The 20,593-nt window shown below is 50.5% G+C and overlaps 1 protein-coding gene across 3 annotated transcripts in view; it reads right to left on the bottom strand.

Annotated features, from left to right (window-relative positions):
- Positions 1–20,593, bottom strand: part of TPO (thyroid peroxidase) — a 115,099-nt gene that overhangs the window by 77,196 nt on the left and 17,310 nt on the right. For all 3 annotated transcript variants that reach the window (XM_038006477.2, XM_073022729.1, XM_073022730.1), the window contains exons 3-4: positions 16,012–16,181; positions 13,578–13,710 (exon numbers count right to left, since the gene is read on the bottom strand). In XM_038006477.2, the coding sequence (XP_037862405.2) occupies positions 13,578–13,710; positions 16,012–16,181 (303 nt within the window). The remainder of the gene's footprint in view (positions 1–13,577; positions 13,711–16,011; positions 16,182–20,593) is intronic.

The raw sequence follows: 20,593 nt of genomic DNA, 5'->3' as shown, positions 1-20,593 counted from the left end.
CGGTTCCCACAGGCGCCCTCTCCTGAGCGCGGCACATGCAGTCTGGAGGCGGCTGCCTACAGGGTTCCTTCCCACTCCCCTTCAGGAAAGTTTCTCCTACTGTTTTCTGAAGGAGGGTGTCCCACCCTTCTAGAATGTACCAGGGGCAGTTCTCTGGAGGACAGAAACTTCTGGTACTCCAAACAAAGAGATCATTTAAATCCTGTGGCATAAAACATCCTTTAATCAAAGCACCACGAAGCCACCAGGGTGTCATGCCTGTGCCTGCCCCGTGTGATTGTCCAGGCGAGCTTGCGGGAACTGAGGAAGTTGCTGGTTTTCTGATTTGAGAAGTGAGATGGTTGTCAAAGGAACCATTAATATATGAATTTGAATTAAAAATAAAATAAGTTAAAAATAAAGTTAAGTCTCTCCTGAGAGAGAGAGTCGGTTGTACTTGGCTGTTTGATTTGGCGATGAGAATGGATTCAGCCAGTAGGCTAGATGGTGAAGTTTCCCATAAGTTTCCTTCTACTGGTCAAAATATATTCTGACAAAAATGTATTTGAAGTGCATGATAAGGCAAAGGTGTGTTGAACACTTTGATTTCACACCTAGTTCTGAGTGTACTGTGTTAAGCAAGGTGCCCCTAAGTTGAAGGGGTGGAGGCACAATTAACAGTCACTTGATGTGTCTTGGAACATTTTCTAGAAATTGAGGAAATAAAAGACTAAAGATTCGTAACTAGTCCTTGTGTGAATCAGGTATTTTCCAATATTTTGTTTAGAAATTTGGAGGACAATGTTATTGAATTGTTTGCTGATACATGAATAAAAATCATTTTAATGATAGCTCATCATATGTTCATTTTCTTCTACATCTCAGAAGGAGTTTTGAGGGCCAGATGGCATTCCTATGGCAGAACTTTTCCCAGCGACATAGTCACAGGGGCAGGTTTCTAGACACGTCCATCTGTGAAGGTAAAAATAATCACAGGGTTGCGGCTGAACTGTCTGATCTATAGTATGTAGGACGACCACATAATTCCTAACCACAGTGGAATAATTTTGAGGAGACAGGAGCACTGTTAATTATTAATAATTTCCTGGGATAGAAGGCATAAATAGGAAGGATATCGGGTAACCAGCATGCATGGCCCCTCGGCCAACAGCTGATGTTCAGCCAACTGCTGAAGGAACTAACGGAAACTCCACCCATCTCATCAATAAACTAATTCCATCAAATATTTATCTCTATGCACAATAATTACCAACATCTGTCATAGATCCGTGCTGATTAAATCGATTATGTTCTAATAATGTGTAAAAAATAACTCAATCTTGAAGAAAACCATGAACACTGAGACCCTTGTACTCACTGAACATTTTCTAAATATGAAATTTAAATTTATAACATATATAAAAATGTAACATACAAAAAATACATATTAAAATATGTAAATGTATGGTAAGACTATAAGAATGTGAAGAATATATAAATGAATGTACCAAATATATGACATGAGCATACATATCTGTAGAGGATAGGTAAAATAAAGAACTATGTAAAACATATTAAAAATAAAGGACTTTCAAGTATAAAATATTCTACATTTGGAATAAAATGGCTCAATTTACAAGGCATAAATTATTCTGGATTTGGAAGGAAATATGGAGGAATTAGAATATAAAATTCAATTCAAAGAGAAAAAATCAGAAATTTTTTGTTGGTAAAAAGTAGGTTCCTTTGGTTAAAAATAAATACAGATTGTTTTGGGTCTAACATTGTCATGATATCCGGGTTCCATTGGTGTCTGTCAGTCAAGCCCTGTGGGAATAACCGGCACTGGGGTTCTGTGTGTGGCAGCTGCAGAGTCATGCAACACAAGCAGGGCTGAGTCTGCAGAGTCTGAAGCTGCATCGTGGACAACTGGTACTGGAAGGCTTTGCAAGGCACACGACGAAAGAGTCAGGCGTGACCAGGATGCAGGCTTTGAAAATCCTTCCATGTATCTGATGTGTACGCACTTAGAAAATACAAGGAGTGAAGTCTACAAGAATCATGACAAGATAAACAAGTTTTTAAAACATTTGGAGTGTTTGGGAATATAAATATTTAAAAATTAGTTGTGGTTTTGTCACTAAGTTACCATTGCCTTTATGGTTATAACATACATTAGTCATTCGTACTAAATGTGACTGATTTAGATGTTCTGCACAGGCGTGAAGGGACCAAGGTTCTGCTCAGAACTGTTTGTAACCTGGGCAACATCTGTGAAGGAAAGATTCGTTTTGTCCTTGAGGTAGACTGAAGAGCTGAGACTTCCGGTTTAAAAGCCTCTAAGGCCACCATGCAGCTCCGGACATTAGAGGAGAGGAGGTTTTATTCCTACTGTCGTGCACCTGCTGCTACCTCATCTAGGACACTTTCGAGGATGAGTGGTCAGCAGCGGCAGGTGGCTTGGGGACATGGTTACTTCTCTATGTCTGCAAGGATCGTAAGGGGAGAATAATTCTATTATTAATACTTTGTTAATCTCCAGCACACCAAAGTGGCTCAATTTGCAAAAATGTGTGGGAGAGTAATGCATATAATTACATCAGCATCTGAAGACTGGAAAGATTGCTTTCATAAAGTGTTCAGATTTGTTATGGTTGGTTGGTCTTTATTGAAATTCCATAAAGTGTGGCTCATAGGGAGGTGCTAGATCACTCAATTAAAAATAATGAAATGCTAATTTAACTGCTTGAGCGGTGATTTTTTTTGCTGATTGACTTTTCTATTTCAGCAGTTCACTAGGACATCACAACAGCCCAAGAGCACTCACAGATGTTTGTTGTGGACGTTCCACAAATGTGTCACCTTCATGGTCAGCAGGTCAGCAGGACTGAGAGGGTCCCTCTGAGACTTTGCTCAGCTCCTGTTGGAAAGACCCTTTCCCAGTGGACACCTATTGCACCACACTGTTCCTTCATTATTTCTGGATTAACGGCAGCATCAGAAAAAGGATCATAAAGCTGACAAAATGAGCAAAGAGAAACATTTCTGGAGGAGAGTTTCAGGAGGGAGACCGAGGTCTGTGCTCCCACCGAGGCTCCGAGTCACTCTGATTTCCCTGGGACACTAGCTCCCCTCTCCCAGGCACCTGGCAATGGAGACTTTGTGATTTCTGAATTCCAAAGAGAAAAGAAATTCTAAACTTCCATCTTGAAGAGAGCTGGAGCATGAAGCTGCAGCCTGAGGCTGAGAGACACAGGTCAATATGTTTGCCAGGTGTGGCCGTCCAGTAATGGCACACGGACACGCTCAGTGCCAGAGGCGTGTGCCGCCCGTGAAAAGAAGCACACAGCAATGCAGTGTGACACGCTGGGAGAGAAACAGTGGAAGAAGTCAGCTTTCCACTCCTCTGCAACCACACCTCTTTCTCAGCTGGGTGGCGGCGGGACATGGGATGAGGGGGTTTGCTTCTCTGTATGGGAGGTGCTCACCCAGGAGCAGCCGACACCCTGCAGCCCTGCTGGGCCAGGTGCGCGAGAATCCAGCTTGTCACCAAAGATGCCTGATGCCCTGTCAGGTGGCCGGAAGTATGAGGAAACTCAGCTGTGATTTTTCCCATCTCGGTTGGAGCGACTTGATTGAAGGCAATTAAGACCAGAGAGTTTGCAAAAAGCTGGGATTGTCACCAGCACAATCCCTGAGGGATATCTGAACCCTCAGAGGAAAACCCTTCAAAAGATGCAAATGCTTTCTATAATCGGCATGAGCTCAGCTTTTTCCAAAAACTTTGAAAATCTTGTTTATTCTGGCGTCGTTTATATCCATTGTATGTTCTGCGATTTCCTAAGACATCAAGTGTCTTCAAGTCCATGAGTGTCCTCGTCTGGGAGTGGGTATAACCCAAATGCGTGGATGCCGGCAGGGCACAACATGTGGCCTCCTGGAAACCTCTGGAGGCGGGAGCAGCCCTTGCCTCCAATCCTGGGCTCCTCCTCCCAGGCGAGGCAGGACCCATGCGCTGTCAGGCGGGAGGGGCTGAAGCCAGCCTCTCTTCCTGCTGGACAGAATCCCGTGAGGCTTCTGTCACCTGCGCCCCAGTGCAGAGCTGCCCCAACAAGGTGTTCTGATGCCGCTGGGTCCCTGTGTCTTTTTCTCAGCAGGTGTAAAGAGGAGTGTGGCTAATTGCCTAACTCACATTCTCTCCCTCTCTCTCATAATTATATACATGATGGTAAGAGTCTAGCAGTCCTCACCCACACACATATGGCTACTCAATTCATGATACAGGCACTGGTGCAGTTCACTGGGTAAAGGATGGTTCAGAATACATTAAATGTCATATACATATGCTTTCACACACACACATCTATACATACACACACCCACACCTCTATAAATACAGACCTCTCTATTATATACATACACACACACACAAATCTACCTACATATACATGCCTCTATATATACATACACACCTACAGATATTGTCAGTAAAGAGTCAAGCTCTGTAAAATAGTTGAAGAGATTTATTCTGAGCCAAATATGAGTGACCAATGGCCAATGACTCGGCCCTCAGGAGATCCTGAGAAACGTGTCCAAGGTGGTTGAGGCACAGCTTAGTTTCATATGTTTTAGGGAGACACGAGACATCAGTCGAATACATGTAAGATGTACATTGGTTCCGTCCAGAAAGGCAGGACATCCGGAAGAGGGGGCTTCCAGGTCAAAGGTAGATTCAAGAATTTTCTGATTGGCAATTTTTTGAAAGAGTAAAGTTATTGTCTAAGGACTTAGGAGTGTCTGGGTTAAGACACGGGGTTGTGGAGACCAAGGTCTCATTATGCAGGTGAAGTCTCCAGGCAGCAGACCTCTGAGAGAATAGACTGTAAATGTTTCTTCTAGAGTTAAGTCTGTTCTAGCAGTAATTCCAAAAGGGAGGAGGGTGTCATAAGGCACATCTGACCTCGCTCTCCCCATCATGGTCTGAATTAGTTTTTCAGGTTAGCTTTGGAACGCCCTTGCCGAGAGGAGGGGTCAATTCAGATGATCGCAGGACTTAGAATTTTATTTTTGGTTTACAATATATACACACACACCCAGACACAGACACAGACACACACACACACACACCTTGGTTGCCACCTCATATATTGCACAAAACATTAAATGAGATGGGTCACAGATCTAAATGTGACATGTAAAACAATAACATTTTCAGCAGAAAACACAAGAAAAATACCTTCACATCCTTCAGAGAAACCAAGATTCTTAAACACAACAAAAAAAAGTTTTCTTTCCACGAAATAAGTAATTGATAAATGGGACTTCATTAAAAATATGAACAACTTTTCTCCAAAAGACAGCATGGAGAGTGGAAAGGCCAATCTCGGGTGGGAGAAGACATTTGTAAAACATTTCTCACTGAAGACATATTTAGAAAATATGAGCGTCTATAAATCAAAAAAGACTCATCAAAAATGGCAAAAATGTTTGAACTGGCACATCCCCCAAAAAAGTCTCCAAATGGCCAATGAATGTGTTTTAAAAGTGCTTAGTCACCAGGAAAATATGAAGTTAAACCACAGGAAATGCCACCCTCCCCTCAAGAAGGGCTAAAATGAAAGGGCTCGCAGTGCGGGGATTGGGGAGGGTGGTGGGGGCGGGGACTGGGGAGGGCTCGCAGTGCGGGGACTGGTGAGGGCTCGCAGTGCGGGGATTGGGGAGGGCGGCGGGGGCGGGGATTGGGGAGGGCGGCGGGGGCGGGGACTGGGGAGGGCGGCGGGGGCGGGGACTGGGGAGGGCGGCGGGGGCGGGGACTGGGGAGGGCGGTGGGGCCCTTACACTTTGCTCCTGGGAGTGCAGATTGGAGCAACCACTTGGGAGCATTGACCAGCACTCAGTACCCATGCCTGCCCTGTAATGATGAGTGTCTCCCTCCGCAAGGCAGGAGCAACTACATCTCCAAGGTGAGTGGAGGTGGAGAAGCCAGGCCCAGGGGTTACCATCTGACTTCCTTCCTATAAAAGCCAGGTCAGGGAAAACTGACTATGGTGATGAAGATCAAAACAGTGGTCACCTCTGGGGAGACAGCAAAATCTGGGAGGGGCCAGAAGGCAGCCCTCTGGGGTGTAAAGTCCTTGATCTGCATCTGGGGGCCCCTCATCTGGGGGTGCAGGCCCATGGGAGACTTGGCCACCTGTGCCTCCAGATTCACCCCCAAGCCCTAAATAAGTTGTACTCCAATTTAATAGCAGAAATCCACTCATGGTCACAATGGAGATGGATTCTATCCACTGTGCCACTTATCCAACATGGTACTTCATCCAACATGGTACCTCCTGCAGCAATGACTAGATCATACAAGTAAGAAGAAGCCTGCCCCATTCCCTTCCAACATGGTAGTTCCTGCGTCACGGACTACACCATACAAGCAAGAAGGAGCCTGCCCCATTCCCTTTCAACATGGTAGTTCCTGCTTCATGGACTACACCATACAAACAAGAAGGAGCCTGCTCCATTCGCTTACAACACTGTGAGACACAGCGGTTTACCGCAGTAGTTCATCAGGTCAAAACTCAGGAAATATCATAATTTTTATTTTAATTTTAGAGATGAGGTCTTGCTTTGTTGCCCAGGCTGGTCTTGAGCTCCTGGGCTCATGCGATTCCCCCACCTCTGCCTCCCAAAGTGCTGGGACTACAGGCGTGAGCCAACATTCCCAGCAAGAAATAATGCAGTTTCTCAGAGATAAATTACACCTCTTCAAGAATCAAGACTGAGACTCTTTGAAGAAAGGGGCTTCAAAGGTGGCCATTATTTACATAAACAGTCGCTGACCTTTGCACTATTATTGCTCACTAAGTATTTCTGCTGCCATTATCTCACTTCAGCCTCATGACAACCCTAGAAATGAGCATCACTATCTTTGCCATTTTCCAGATGCAGAGAATTTGAGAATCTAAGCAAGACATGAAGTCTAAGCAGCTTGTAACTGACAATGTGGGGGCCAGAATCTCGTGCTCTATTTCAAAATATGATGGTGTTTCCATTATGTACAGGAATGTGAGCACTTTCTCAAGAACACACAGAGCAGTTATTATCACACGTATCAATGTAAAACTGAAGGCAAATTCTGTATGAAGTATCTAAGTGAATTAATCATATTGTATAATGAATACTATCTTACAGTATATAGTCTATATTTGTATTTCTGCTTATGAATATTCATACATAATACACTGTCTAACATTGCATGTGATAAGATAGTTCATTGATTTAGACGACAAGCAAACTGGCTCGTGGCTCCTCTGTTTTCTAGATACTGTGGCACACAGGTCTTCACAATGGCCCTGCTGCCTGTGGAGGACTGACCATGAGTAATTCCACCCCGACTGCATCTATTTCCAGCAGCTAAGAGGCTTCAATTCTTCAGTAGCCCTCCCCTACACCATCTGTGTTAGTCTGTTTTCATGCTGCTGATAAAGACATACCCAAGACTGGGAAGAAAACGAGGTTTAATGGACTTATGGTTCCACGTGGCTGGGGAGGCCCCACAATCATGGTGGAAGGCAAGGAGGAGCAGGTCATGTCTTACATGGATGGCAGCAGGCAGAAAGAGAGCATGTGCAGGGGAACTCCCCCTTATAAAACTGTCAAATCTCGTGAGACTTATTCACTCTGATGAGAACAGCACAGGAAAGACCTGCCTTTGTGGTTCAGTTACCTCCCACCAGGTCCCTCCCACAACACGTAGGAATTCAAATGAGATTTGGGTGGGGACACAGTCAACCATATCACCATCCCGCCATGGAACACTTGATTACTTTTTTTTTTTTTTTTTTTTTTTGAGACGGAGTCTCGCTCTGTTGCCTGGGCTAGAGTGCAGTGGCGAGATATCCGCTCACTGCAAGCTCCACCTCCCAGGTTCACACCATTCTCCTACCTCAGCCTCCTGAGCAGCTGGGACTACAGGAGCCCACCACCACACCCAGCTAATTTAAAAAAAAAATATTTTTAGTAGAGACGGGGTTTCACCACGTCAGCTAGGATGGTCTCGATCTCCTGACCTTGTGATCCACCTGCCTTGGCCTCCCAAAGTGCTGGGATTACAGGCGTGAGCCACCGCACCCGGCCAGAGCACTTGATTTTTAAAATAGAATTTGTCTTATCTCTAGGCTGATGGCAAGCTACACACTAAAACCCAGTTTCCTGCAGGATATCGTCAGGCCCTGGGGATTCTGTTCTCAGCCGATGTGACTGCTTCTAGCAAACGTAACTTGTAAGCGATGTGACCCCTGCCCACACCCACCTCCTACCCCCAACTCCTAGACTTCTATAAAAACACACAGGCGGGAACAACAGCCTCAGCTGGCTGGGAGCGCAGGAGTGTTGAGGACCCTGATCTGAGTCCAGGATGATGAAGAGGTCTCCACAGGTTGGTAACAGAAACAGAAAGAAGCTGGAAATCCTTTAAATGACACTACAAAAACACCATCACCCCAAAGGCACAGTTATCAGCAGCATTACTAATATCTTAAGCTTTATATTTAAAGCTTAAATTTTTAAGCTAAATTCTCTAAAATTTTTAAAGGGACCAGTTTGCCATGCATGCACACACCCCCTCCCTGTTAAAAAATTGGGGCTTTATGCAGAGACCTGATAATTTCCTTTAGGACAAAGTGAAAAGAAAAAAAGACTCAAAATTTACAACGAGCCTACCCCACTCTCTTCCAACATGGTACATCCTGCAGCTCTGGCCACACCATACCAAGAAGGAACCTGCCCCGTTCCCTTCCAACATGGTAGCTCCTGCGGCACTGACTACACCATACAAACAAGAAGGACCCTGCCCTATTCCCTTCCAACGTAGTGCCTCCTGCAGTACTGACTACACCATACAAACAAGAAGGACCCTGCCCTATTCCCTTCCAAAGTAGTGCCTCCTGCAGGACTGACTACACCATACAAACAAGAAGGACCCTGCCCTATTCCCTTCCAACGTAGTGCCTCCTGCAGGACTGACTACACCACACAAACAAGAAGGACCCTGCCCTATTCCCTTCCAACGTAGTGCCTCCTGCAGGACTGACTACACCACACAAACAAGAAGGACCCTGCCCTATTCCCTTCCAATGTAGTGCCTCCTGCAGGACTGACTACACCATACAAACAAGAAGGACCCTGCCCTATTCCCTTCCAACGTAGTGCCTCCTGCGGGACTGACTACACCATACAAACAGGAAGAAACCTGCTCCATTTCCTTCCAACATAGTGCCTCCTGTGGCACTGACTACACCACAAAAACAAGAAGCTGCCTGCCCCATTCCCTTCCAATATGGTAGCTCCTGTGGCACTGAACACATCGTACAAACAAGAAGTCCGGGTGTGGCATTAGCTACACCACACAAACGAGAAGCAACCTGCCCCTTCCTCTTACAACAAAGTAGCTTCTGCAGCACCGACTACACCATACAAACAAAAAGTCCAGGTAAAACGGCAAAAGAAAAATCATTCTTTCCCACTACTTGTTAAGTAATTTTATGTGATATGTCCTAAGCAATTAGGAAAATGCCAACAAAGGAAAAGCAAGCCTTAGAAACCCTGTCATCCATCTGTGACATGCAGACATCACACCATAAAGCAAGAGAACTAGTAGAAATGAATGAGCTTTAAAATCTACCATTTCGACATTTAGAATTTCAAAAGTTAATTCCAAATAACATTTGTCTTAAAGATGTCATTGCAGCCAACACCCGAAGGTTGCTTGGAAATACAGCACGGTGGGCAGCAGTGGTGGGTGAGGGACAAGAAACCACCTTCAGGAAGGAACAAGCGAGCAGGAAAAGAAAACACGGCGCCTTCAAGTTAGAAACAAAAGGAAGAAACAAAATGAAAACAAAAGCCAAACACAATCAGAAATAAACATGGGTGAAATTTTAGACAATAAAAGGGAAATGCTTAATGCGAGATTTAATTATCCGAAACCTTTTGAGGAATGTTGGTGAGCCTCAAACATAAAAATCCAAACTCACTGCGGAGGACCCACATGCCCTTCATAATTGGAATAAAAAACGCATCATCTGACCCAGCAAGGATATAGAGGCAAAGCTGAATCACCAGAATTAATCAAAAGGAATATAAATTCTCTAAATTAAAAATGATGTATCAGAAACAAATATCTGTCTTAATTCTTTAATCCCATATGTGAAAAACCAAAGCAAACCTAACCAAAACAAATGCTAAACATGTTGACTGGAAGTTGCAATGACAATTCTAAAACATATTCGGATTTTTAGGATCACGTAAAGAAGCCCGCGTATTAATATGTTCTATAAGATTAATGTGTTCTATAAGATATAATATATACCATCAGGACAGCCATATGGTGATGTGCCGAGAATATCAACTAGGGACTTCCTGCATGGAGTGTTAAGCTGTTAATCTGAAAATTTCACCTGACATGGCCGACACATTAGTCAAGAAACAATAAAGAGAAACGCAACCAAACCCAGGCCAGAGAGCTAGTGCCATGCAAGGACACTGTCACAGTCTCTCTGGGTGCCTGGAGAGGCCAGGTCACCTCCCCTGGGGCAGGGAGGGTCCTAGTGAGTCGGCACCAGCCCAGGCAAGGATGGGAAGGTGTAGGTGGGGAACCAGGTGCTGGTGACTGAGAGGGATGCTGACGTGGCTTAGGAGACCACTGGAGGGGAACTTAGCAACTTACTGGGTGTGGGGAAGCTCTGGGAACTCAGGGCTGAGCAAGGCAAAAGTTAGGACCAGGGGAGGCAGAGACACACACATGCCTTTGGGGTGGCTCTTGGGCACAGGTGCAGAAGAGGGGACATCCCTCAAGGCAGGGGACCATCCAGAGGCTAAGGTGAGGGACTGCCACCCAGATGGGAAGGATGGTGAGGAACTCACGGTGGGGCATCAGAGGGTCTCTGTGTCTGATGACATTACTCAGCAACATGGTGAGGTGGAGGGGGAGTCTCTGGGCAGGCAACTCCAGCGGCAGCAGCGACCTGGGGTCTGATGACCACAAGGCTGTATCTTACCAATGGCCTGAGATACTGGGAGAGGTTTTGTGGAAGACACAAGGAGGTAGGCTCCAAGTGGCTAAAAATCTGCTTGTTTGAGCTGTTTTTTTCACAACTGGGCATGAATAAATTCGAGCTTGGTCCTAGGAGGCTTTGGCACTAACAGGTCTCAGCCTGCAGAGAAAAAATAAACTACCCAGGGGCCAAGGGGCAGGGCCCTCTGTGGCTTACTTTTATAACAAGTGAGACACTAACGATTTCTGAGCAGATGTTTTATTTTTGGTGGAATACAATGTGTGAAGCCTTGAACATAGGGGACTTTAGATCCAGATGCTGTAAATTCTTAATGAAAACTGTAGCCGTCACCACAGAAGGAGAGAAACCAGCTCAGATCTAAGTGTACCCAGATCACGGCTGCCAGTGCCAATGTCGTTGTATGGTCAACAGAGATTCTCCCAGGAGCATCAGTGGAGCTCGCCCAGCAGCAGGGGCAGAGGCGCCTGAGACAGCAGCAAGGCCTCTAGGAAGGGCCGAGCGGGAACTCATTGGTGCTGGCTGAGGCCCTGGTCTTGAGGTTGTTAAATTGTAAACTGAAGCACAATACATTTTTTAAAGAGGTTTTTTTTTTTTGTTTTTTGTTTTTTGTTTGTTTGTTTGTTTGTTTTTTTTTGAGTGAACAGTGATTTATGAATGAGGAAGCACCAAACCAAAGACAGGTTCAGGCTCTATTGCAGGACCCAGGGGCAGGCTTTGAAATCCATTCAGAGAACAACCCTGCCCCCACATCTCCAACACCACTGTCCCCAGGAATCCCCACCCCGAACGTGCATCTGCAGGTTAGACCGCACCCTGCCCTGCTGAAGACCCTGCTCCTCCCCGTGTAGTCGAAGCCGTCTCTGCTCTGGCCTCTGGCTCAACAGTGCACCTGCCCCATCCCCTCCTCCGTCCAGGCCCGGTCCCTCCAGCTGTGCGTCCCACCAGCCTCTTCAGTGTCCCCAGACTCCCAGGCATCATCTCCTGCACATCGTTTGTCTACACCTATGTCTTCCACCGAGCTCTGAGGACAGGACACGTGCCATCTCCACCTCTGATCCTGCTTCCATGCATGAGCACAGGCATCCCAGGCTTCAGGGGAGGAGGGGTGGACAATAGCCTCCTGTGTGGTCCTGACCCACCTCCGCATTCAGCACAGGCTGCCTCTTCCAGCTGGGGCTCCACGGTCCTAAGATCCGGTCCTCACACATAGTCAGGTTATGCGTTCCTGCTGTGGGCTTTACAAACAAGCTCTTACAGCTCAAAGAATGGAAACAAATTGCCCTCTGATAAGTGGTGATTCCAGGTCTCAAATCCAGGGCTGTCCATTTGCAAAGCTGTTGTTCTTAACCATCATCGACCCAGGACGCTGATTCCTGTTCATTGTCCCAGAGCCCCTGCCCTCTGTCTCAGGACACTGCCTGTCCAGGCCAGGGCTCTGCCTGGGTCCTGCTGATCCCTCTCTCACAGGGTCGGCAGGGACGGGGCATCTTCCTTCTGACCTCAGCACACCCAGCAGCGAGGAGCTCGAGTCCCTTTGAGGAGCTCTTCCATGCTAAGCACCTTTGCTGCCTGCATCGGTGGACATCAAGCCTGCGGCCATCCTGACAAAGCCTCCAGGTGACCACGGGGTGTATTATTGCCCCCAGACCCCACAGGCGCCACAATCGCAGCTGCTCTCCCTCTGCCCCTCTGTGTGCCAAAGGCTGCATGTTTCTGCCCAAACGTGTCTTGCTCTTTCTGGCCTTTGCAAAGCCCTCTCCTCTACCCTGTGGCCCATTTGAGAAATCCCCACTCATCCTTAAGATTTGGCTCACTTCTGTATCACCTTCTTCAGAAAACCAGTCTGAACCGCAGACTGAATCACATGGCTGTGTGTGTGGCCAAAGCTCCTGTCTACCTCCTGCCACCGTGGACCAGAGCAGGTGGGCAGTTGCCACTGTTGGGCAGATCTGAACTTACTCTGAGTGCAGTGGGGACTTGAGTGGGGGGCACTGAGAAGGAGGGTGCTGAGATGGTGTTGGCCACAACAGGAAGCGTGAACGGGGAAAGCAACAGTTAAACTAGGAGAACCAGTGAGGGGCACCGCGTGATGGCAGCCGGCTGGTTATTTTGGCTTCAGCTAAGGTGACAGGGAGTGGAGAGCACTCACTTCGGAGGTAAAAGTGACAGTCTTGGGGGTGCATTGGAAACAATGGGTAGAGGAGTTAGTGAAATCAAGGATGGCACCTAAACGTATGGCTTGAGTTATTAGGTGAACGGTGGTGGAATTTGTGGGGTTAGGAAGTTAAGAGTGACCTAGAAGCACCTATGGAAGGGGCGTTGTGGCTGGGAATGACGGTGTGGCTCAGCACGCTGCTCGAGGCACCACCAGGTGTGCAAGAGGCCACATCAGGGAGGCCAAGGACAGGAACCAGGGGCTCAGGGGTGGGTACGGATCCACCAGTCATGGTAGAGGCTCCTTTATGATGGCACCTAGTCATGTTCAGGTGCAACTTTCATGAGAATATTAAGAAAATCCACAAACAATACCTGTTGTTGCAAGCTCCTGTGATGAGCCTGTATTTGTTCGCCAGGCATGTGTTTGGGCATTTTGGGGGCAGCATGTAAGGGAGACATCCGGACATGTTTGCAATGATGCTCAGCAGATCTTCTGATAAAGCATCTGTGAAAAATGGGAAATCGTGAATTCTGTGCTTGTAACCACAAATCCACCCAATAAATATTCTACGGCAGTCTCAAAAGTGGCTCCAGCATCTGAATTTGGGATTCGTATGTAACTGGGGTCATTGTTTTTGAGAAAATCTGCTTTCTCCCTTTACATCAAGTACTTACTCATTTAATTCTCTTGAGCTTCCTTATTGCTAGAAATGTGGGGTTTTTAAAATTTATTTTTGCTCTGTGATCTTTCAGAAAAGCAATCTAAAAGCTCTCAGCCCCCAGGGGGATAAGCCAGCAAGTAACTTCGCAGTTACCATCAACCCTCACTGAGCACATCTCCAGGGCTCATTCAGCACAACTGCACAGTGAGGTATGTGTGCCTAGCAACGGCCCCAGTGCTTTAGAAGACAGTGAGGAGTAGAATTTATCCCGAACCCTAATGTAGAAAAAAATCTTGCCTTGATGAAGATGGTACGCTTATCTATAAAACCTTTCATTTTTCCTTTGTATTGATTTTTGGTTCCCTTGTAAATCTTTCCAGATGAGACGAGAGCCCACGAAACAATTTCCTGTTTTTTATTTTTTGGATCAATTCTGTCACTATAATTTATATGTTATTCAACAAATCAAAGTGAGAGTGACTTTACTGTCCATTAGTAGAGGTAATCATCGATTACTTCTCCAAGACGGTTTGTATAAATCTTTGAGGATAATGCTACAAAACTTGGATTAACCAGATACCAGTGAAATTGAGATATTTAATAGAAAAAAAAGCCGGGAAGGAAAATACATTCCATTTTCAGATATGAGAGAAACAAACTAGTCTTTCAATCATGAATGCTCACTAACAGGCCAATGGGAATGGCTCTATGGGAACAGTTAAGCAAACCTTGGACTGCAGTGTGCATTCAGTTACTGCAGGAATAGGCATTCCTCAAAAAGCTGAGCACAGATTCTTCTTCACAGGAATGTCCTCAAGCAGGTGCTTGCAGACAACAAATCATGTGCAATAGAAAAGAACCATTAGGTTATAGTCACGTAATACACAAGACCAACGTGAAGCAGCAGCCTAGAAGGACAGGCGCTGACATTTAATGGAGTCCTGGCTTGGTGATGAAGTAATGGGAAACCTTTTTACATTCTTCGCGTTCTAAATTTTCTAGATGGGCTATGTTTACAATGGACATCATTTTAAAATATTCTAAATTATGGAGTCCTTAAGTTCTATGTTATAGCCTGGACCAAATACCTCAGCCTATTCTCCTAAACATTTATATCTACAGACCCAGCAATGAGCATGTGGCTCTAAAGCATGGACCAGAAAGACCCACATCTTCTCACGTCAGGATTCCACAGGAGGCCTGGCAGGACAGTGGACAGGATGGTGGACCAAGAGTTCTTAGAAACATCGTTCAGTCACATGGTTTGAAAGAAAGGACATTTCAAATGAATCTTAGCTTGCTGTGAAGTTAATTAAACTTCACTGTTAAGTTCAGGATTTGAGAATTCTGGTTAATACTGGTTTAGCCAAGTTTGTCTTATTTTAAAAGCTAAGTAAACCAGCACCAAATTGATCTGTAGCTAGTTAGAAGGAAGAACTCAGAGGCCAAGTAGCTCATGGCACTGCACAGAAAAAATTATTGATTAATTAAAAAGACATTTCGCTTACTTGCTCCCCATCATAAGAAGCACCAATACGCCTTTTGGCTGCCTGTATTACCATCTCAGTATCTTATGTCCATAGAGTGCTTTAGAGCTGAAGAAATAATGACATTTGCTCCTGGTTTATGCGTTGGTCTTCTGACAGCCAGCGGAGTGAGCAGTGCTACTGTCCTCATTTTAGAGATGAGTCAGTTGGCTCTCAAAGGTCCTAGGTAGCTCTGCTAAGGCAACAGCAACTCGGGGAAGATGGGGCTCCCTGCAATACACTGCCTCACACATGAAGTCCTTTCATTGAAGAGGTTTTATGAATGAGCTCGCCAAGTTTCAACTAAGAGGGGGGCTGTGGGAAAAATCCCTAAATTATTTTGTACCATACAAACGGATGTTTAGCTTATTGAGCTCGTTTTCAGATTTGATTTCAGTTGGAGAGAAACAGCTATTTTCCGGAGTAACAAAAATAAGATACTGAGACTGTTTGGTAAGCATTTTAAAAATTGCAGCTCGTATGTTTTGAAAGAGCTGGGGTCCCATCCTGCTCGGTCTCAAGTAAAAAACACACCTTGAACAAGCAGCCCCTGGACAAAAATCAAGGCGTCCTCCCTGGGGAGTTGCGGCTTCTCGGTGGGGAGGGGGCGCCCGTTACCGGTTGGATGCTGTGATTGTTGAATTTTCAGGTTGACTTTTCTTTTCATCGCTTGTATTGATGTTTCCATTATCTCTGCTGCTCGGGCAATCTCTCCGCTAGTTGGCTCGGGAAGTTTGGAAAAAGACAGAAGCTGATGTGGGGAAAGGATTTCTCTTTTTTTGAGGTTTCTATGGCACATAAAGAAGATATAAAAGAGATTATTTGTCTGTGGTAGCCTTGGCACTTAATTACGAATTAATTAAGCAGACATTTATTGAGTAACTACTGTGTTCCAGACAATGTGCCAGGCACTGTGGGGTGTGCACAGGGAAAACACGCGCAGTCCCTGTCCACGGGGTCACCGCTGTCCACGGGGTCGTCGGGTTTAGGAACAGGAATAGGGTGTAGGTGATGCATCGGTATTGAATGATGAGGAAAATGGCAAATCCTTGCCCTTTACAAAACTGCTGTATCAGAGTGAATTGGATTCTCATAACAATTGCTGACAGGCCGTCACATCCAAACCAAGACATGATTTGTTTATGTCCCAGCTAATGAAACAGGAGACTGGGGAGTGCACGGCCCTGCCCTGATCTCAGAGCCAATGCCAGCTGAGGCTGCCTGTGTCCCAGCTCCAACTTCTTCGCTTCCCACTCCAGTGCAGAGCATCCGCTCAGTGCAGCCCCACAATGGGCAGCAAAGCTGTTCACAGTGAGAGCTAAACACACTCTCACAGAGGAAGAAACATGTGAAGGCCTCCCCTCACCCGCAGGCCTCCCCTCACCCGCAGGCCTCTCCTCAGCCCCAGGCCTCTCCTCACCCCCAGGCCTCTCCTCACCTGCAGGCCTCCCCTCACCCGCAGGCCTCTCCTCAGCCCCAGGCCTCTCCTCACCCGCAGGCCTCCCCTCACCCGCAGGCCTCTCCTCCCTTGCAGGTCTCTCCTCACCCCCAGGCCTCACCTCACACGCAGGTCTCTCCTCACCCACAGGCCTCCCCTCACCCACAGGCCTCCCCTCACCCGCAGGCCTCCCCTCACCCGCAGGCCTCCCCTCACCCGCAGGCCTCTCCTCACCCCCAGGCCTCCCCTCACCCGCAGGCCTCTCCTCACCCGCAGGCCTCTCCTCCCTTGCAGGTCTCTCCTCACCCCCAGGCCTCTCCTCACCCACAGGCCTCCCCTCATTTGCAGGCCTCCCCTCACCCACAGGCCTCCCCTCACCCGCAGGCCTCTCCTCACCCGCAGGCCTCTCCTCACCCACAGGCCTCTCCTCACCCACAGGCCTCTCCTCACCCACAGGCCTCCCCTCATTTGCAGGCCTCCCCTCACCCATAGGCCTCTCCTCACCCGCAGGCCTCCCCTCACCCCCAGGCCTCTCCTCACCCCCAGGCCTCTCCTCACCCCCAGGCCTCCCCTCACCCCCAGGCCTCTCCTCACACGCAGGCCTCTCCTCACCCACAGGCCTCCCCTCATTTGCAGGCCTCCCCTCATTTGCAGGCCTCCCCTCACCCACAGGCCTCCCCTCACACGCAGGTCTCTCCTCACCCCCAGGCCTCTCCTCCCTTGCAGGTCTCTCCTCACCCCCAGGCCTCTCCTCACCCACAGGCCTCCCCTCATTTGCAGGCCTCCCCTCACCCACAGGCCTCCCCTCACCCGCAGGCCTCTCCTCACCCGCAGGCCTCTCCTCACCCACAGGCCTCTCCTCACCCACAGGCCTCTCCTCACCCACAGGCCTCCCCTCATTTGCAGGCCTCCCCTCACCCGCAGGCCTCCCCTCACCCCCAGGCCTCTCCTCACCCCCAGGCCTCTCCTCACCCCCAGGCCTCCCCTCACCCCCAGGCCTCTCCTCACACGCAGGCCTCTCCTCACCCACAGGCCTCCCCTCATTTGCAGGCCTCCCCTCATTTGCAGGCCTCCCCTCACCCACAGGCCTCTCCTCAGCCCCAGGCCTCTCCTCACCCCCAGGCCTCTCCTCACCCCCAGGCCTCTCCTCACCCACAGGCCTCCCCTCACCCGCAGGCCTCTCCTCAGCCCCAGGCCTCTCCTCACCCGCAGGCCTCTCCTCCCTTGCAGGTCTCTCCTCACCCCCAGGCCTCCCCTCACACGCAGGTCTCTCCTCACCCACAGGCCTTCCCTCACCCCCGGGCCTCTCCTCCCTTGCAGGCCTCTCCTCACCCACAGGCCTCTCCTCACCCCCAGGCCTCTCCTCACCCACAGGCCTCTCCTCACCCACAGGCCTCTCCTCAGCCCCAGGCCTCTCCTCACCCCCAGGCCTCTCCTCACCCACAGGCCTCTCCTCATCCCCAGGCCTCTCCTCACCCCCAGGCCTCTCCTCACCCACAGGCCTCTCCTCACCCACAGGCCTCTCCTCACCCACAGGCCTCCCCTCATTTGCAGGCCTCCCCTCACCCGCAGGCCTCTCCTCACCCACAGGCCTCCCCTCACCCGCAGGCCTCTCCTCAGCCCCAGGCCTCTCCTCACACGCAGGTCTCTCCTCACCCCCAGGCCTCCCCTCACCCACAGGCCTCTCCTCATCCCCAGGCCTCTCCTCACCCCCAGGCCTCTCCTCAGCCCCAGGCCTCTCCTCACACGCAGGTCTCTCCTCACCCCCAGGCCTCTCCTCACCCACAGGCCTCTCCTCACCCCCAGGCCTCTCCTCACCCACAGGCCTCCCCTCATTTGCAGGCCTCCCCTCACCCGCAGGCCTCTCCTCACCCACAGGCCTCCCCTCACCTGCAGGCCTCTCCTCAGCCCCAGGCCTCTCCTCACACGCAGGTCTCTCCTCACCCCCAGGCCTCCCCTCACCCACAGGCCTCTCCTCATCCCCAGGCCTCTCCTCACCCCCAGGCCTCTCCTCAGCCCCAGGCCTCTCCTCACACGCAGGTCTCTCCTCACCCCCAGGCCTCTCCTCACCCACAGGCCTCTCCTCACCCCCAGGCCTCTCCTCACCCACAGGCCTCCCCTCATTTGCAGGCCTCCCCTCACCCGCAGGCCTCTCCTCACCCACAGGCCTCCCCTCACCCGCAGGCCTCTCCTCAGCCCCAGGCCTCTCCTCACACGCAGGTCTCTCCTCACCCCCAGGCCTCCCCTCACCCGCAGGCCTCCCCTCACCCGCAGGCCTCTCCTCAGCCCCAGGCCTCTCCTCACACGCAGGTCTCTCCTCACCCCCAGGCCTCCCCTCACCCGCAGGCCTCTCCTCACCCGCAGGCCTCCCCTCACCCGCAGGCCTCCCCTCACCCGCAGGCCTCTCCTCACCCGCAGGCCTCCCCTCACCCGCAGGCCTCCCCTCACCCACAGGCCTCCCCTCACCCACAGGCCTCTCCTCACACGCAGGTCTCCCCTCAACTGCAGGCCTCCCCTCACCCGCGGGCCTCCCCTCACCCCCAGGTCTCCCCTCACCCGCAGGCCTCCCCTCACCCGCAGGCCTCCCCTCACCCGCAGGCCTCCCCTCACCTGCAGGCCTCTCCTCACCCCCAGGCCTCTCCTCACCCGCAGGCCTCTCCTCACCCCCAGGCCTCCACTCACCCGCAGGCCTCCCCTCACCCGCGGGCCTCCCCTCACCCCCAGGCCTCCCCTCACACACAGGCCTCCCCTCACCCGCAGGCCTCTCCTCACCCGCAGGCCTCTCCTCACCCGCAGGCCTCTCCTCACCCGCAGGCCTCTCCTCACCCACAGGCCTCTCCTCACACGCAGGTCTCCCCTCAACTGCAGGCCTCCCCTCACCCGCGGGCCTCCCCTCACCCCCAGGTCTCCCCTCACCCGCAGGCCTCCCCTCACCCGCAGGCCTCCCCTCACCCGCAGGCCTCCCCTCACCTGCAGGCCTCTCCTCACCCCCAGGCCTCTCCTCACCCGCAGGCCTCTCCTCACCCCCAGGCCTCCACTCACCCGCAGGCCTCCCCTCACCCGCGGGCCTCCCCTCACCCCCAGGCCTCCCCTCACACACAGGCCTCTCCTCACCTGCAGGCCTCCCCTCACACACAGGCCTCTCCTCACCCGCAGGCCTCTCCTCACCCACAGGCCTCTCCTCACCCACAGGCCTCTCCTCACACGCAGCTCTCCCCTCACCTGCAGGCCTCCCCTCACCCGCGGGCCTCCCCTCACCCCCAGGTCTCCCCTCACCCGCAGGCCTCTCCTCACCCACAGGCCTCTCCTCACCCACAGGCCTCTCCTCACCCGCAGGCCTCTCCTCAGCCCCAGGCCTCTCCTCACACGCAGGTCTCTCCTCACCCCCAGGCCTCTCCTCACCCCTAGGCCTCCCCTCACCCGCAGGCCTCTCCTCAGCCCCAGGCCTCCCCTCACCCACAGGCCTCTCCTCACCCACAGGCCTCTCCTCACCCCCAGGCCTCCACTCACCCGCAGGCCTCTCCTCACCCCCAGGCCTCCCCTCACCCGCAGGCCTCTCCTCACCCCCAGGCCTCTCCTCACCCGCAGGCCTCTCCTCACCCCCAGGCCTCCACTCACGCGCAGGCCTCTCCTCACCTGCAGGCCTCTCCTCACCCACAGGCCTCCCCTCACCCGCGGGCCTCCCCTCACCCCCGGGCCTCCCCTCACCTGCAGGCCTCCCCTCACACGCAGGTCTCTCCTCACCCGCAGGCCTCTCCTCAC

This window comes from Chlorocebus sabaeus, chromosome 14 (assembly GCF_047675955.1).
Source record: "Chlorocebus sabaeus isolate Y175 chromosome 14, mChlSab1.0.hap1, whole genome shotgun sequence".
In the NCBI taxonomy this organism is placed as follows: domain Eukaryota; kingdom Metazoa; phylum Chordata; class Mammalia; order Primates; family Cercopithecidae; genus Chlorocebus; species Chlorocebus sabaeus.
This window is presented reverse-complemented; position numbering and strand designations above follow the sequence as displayed.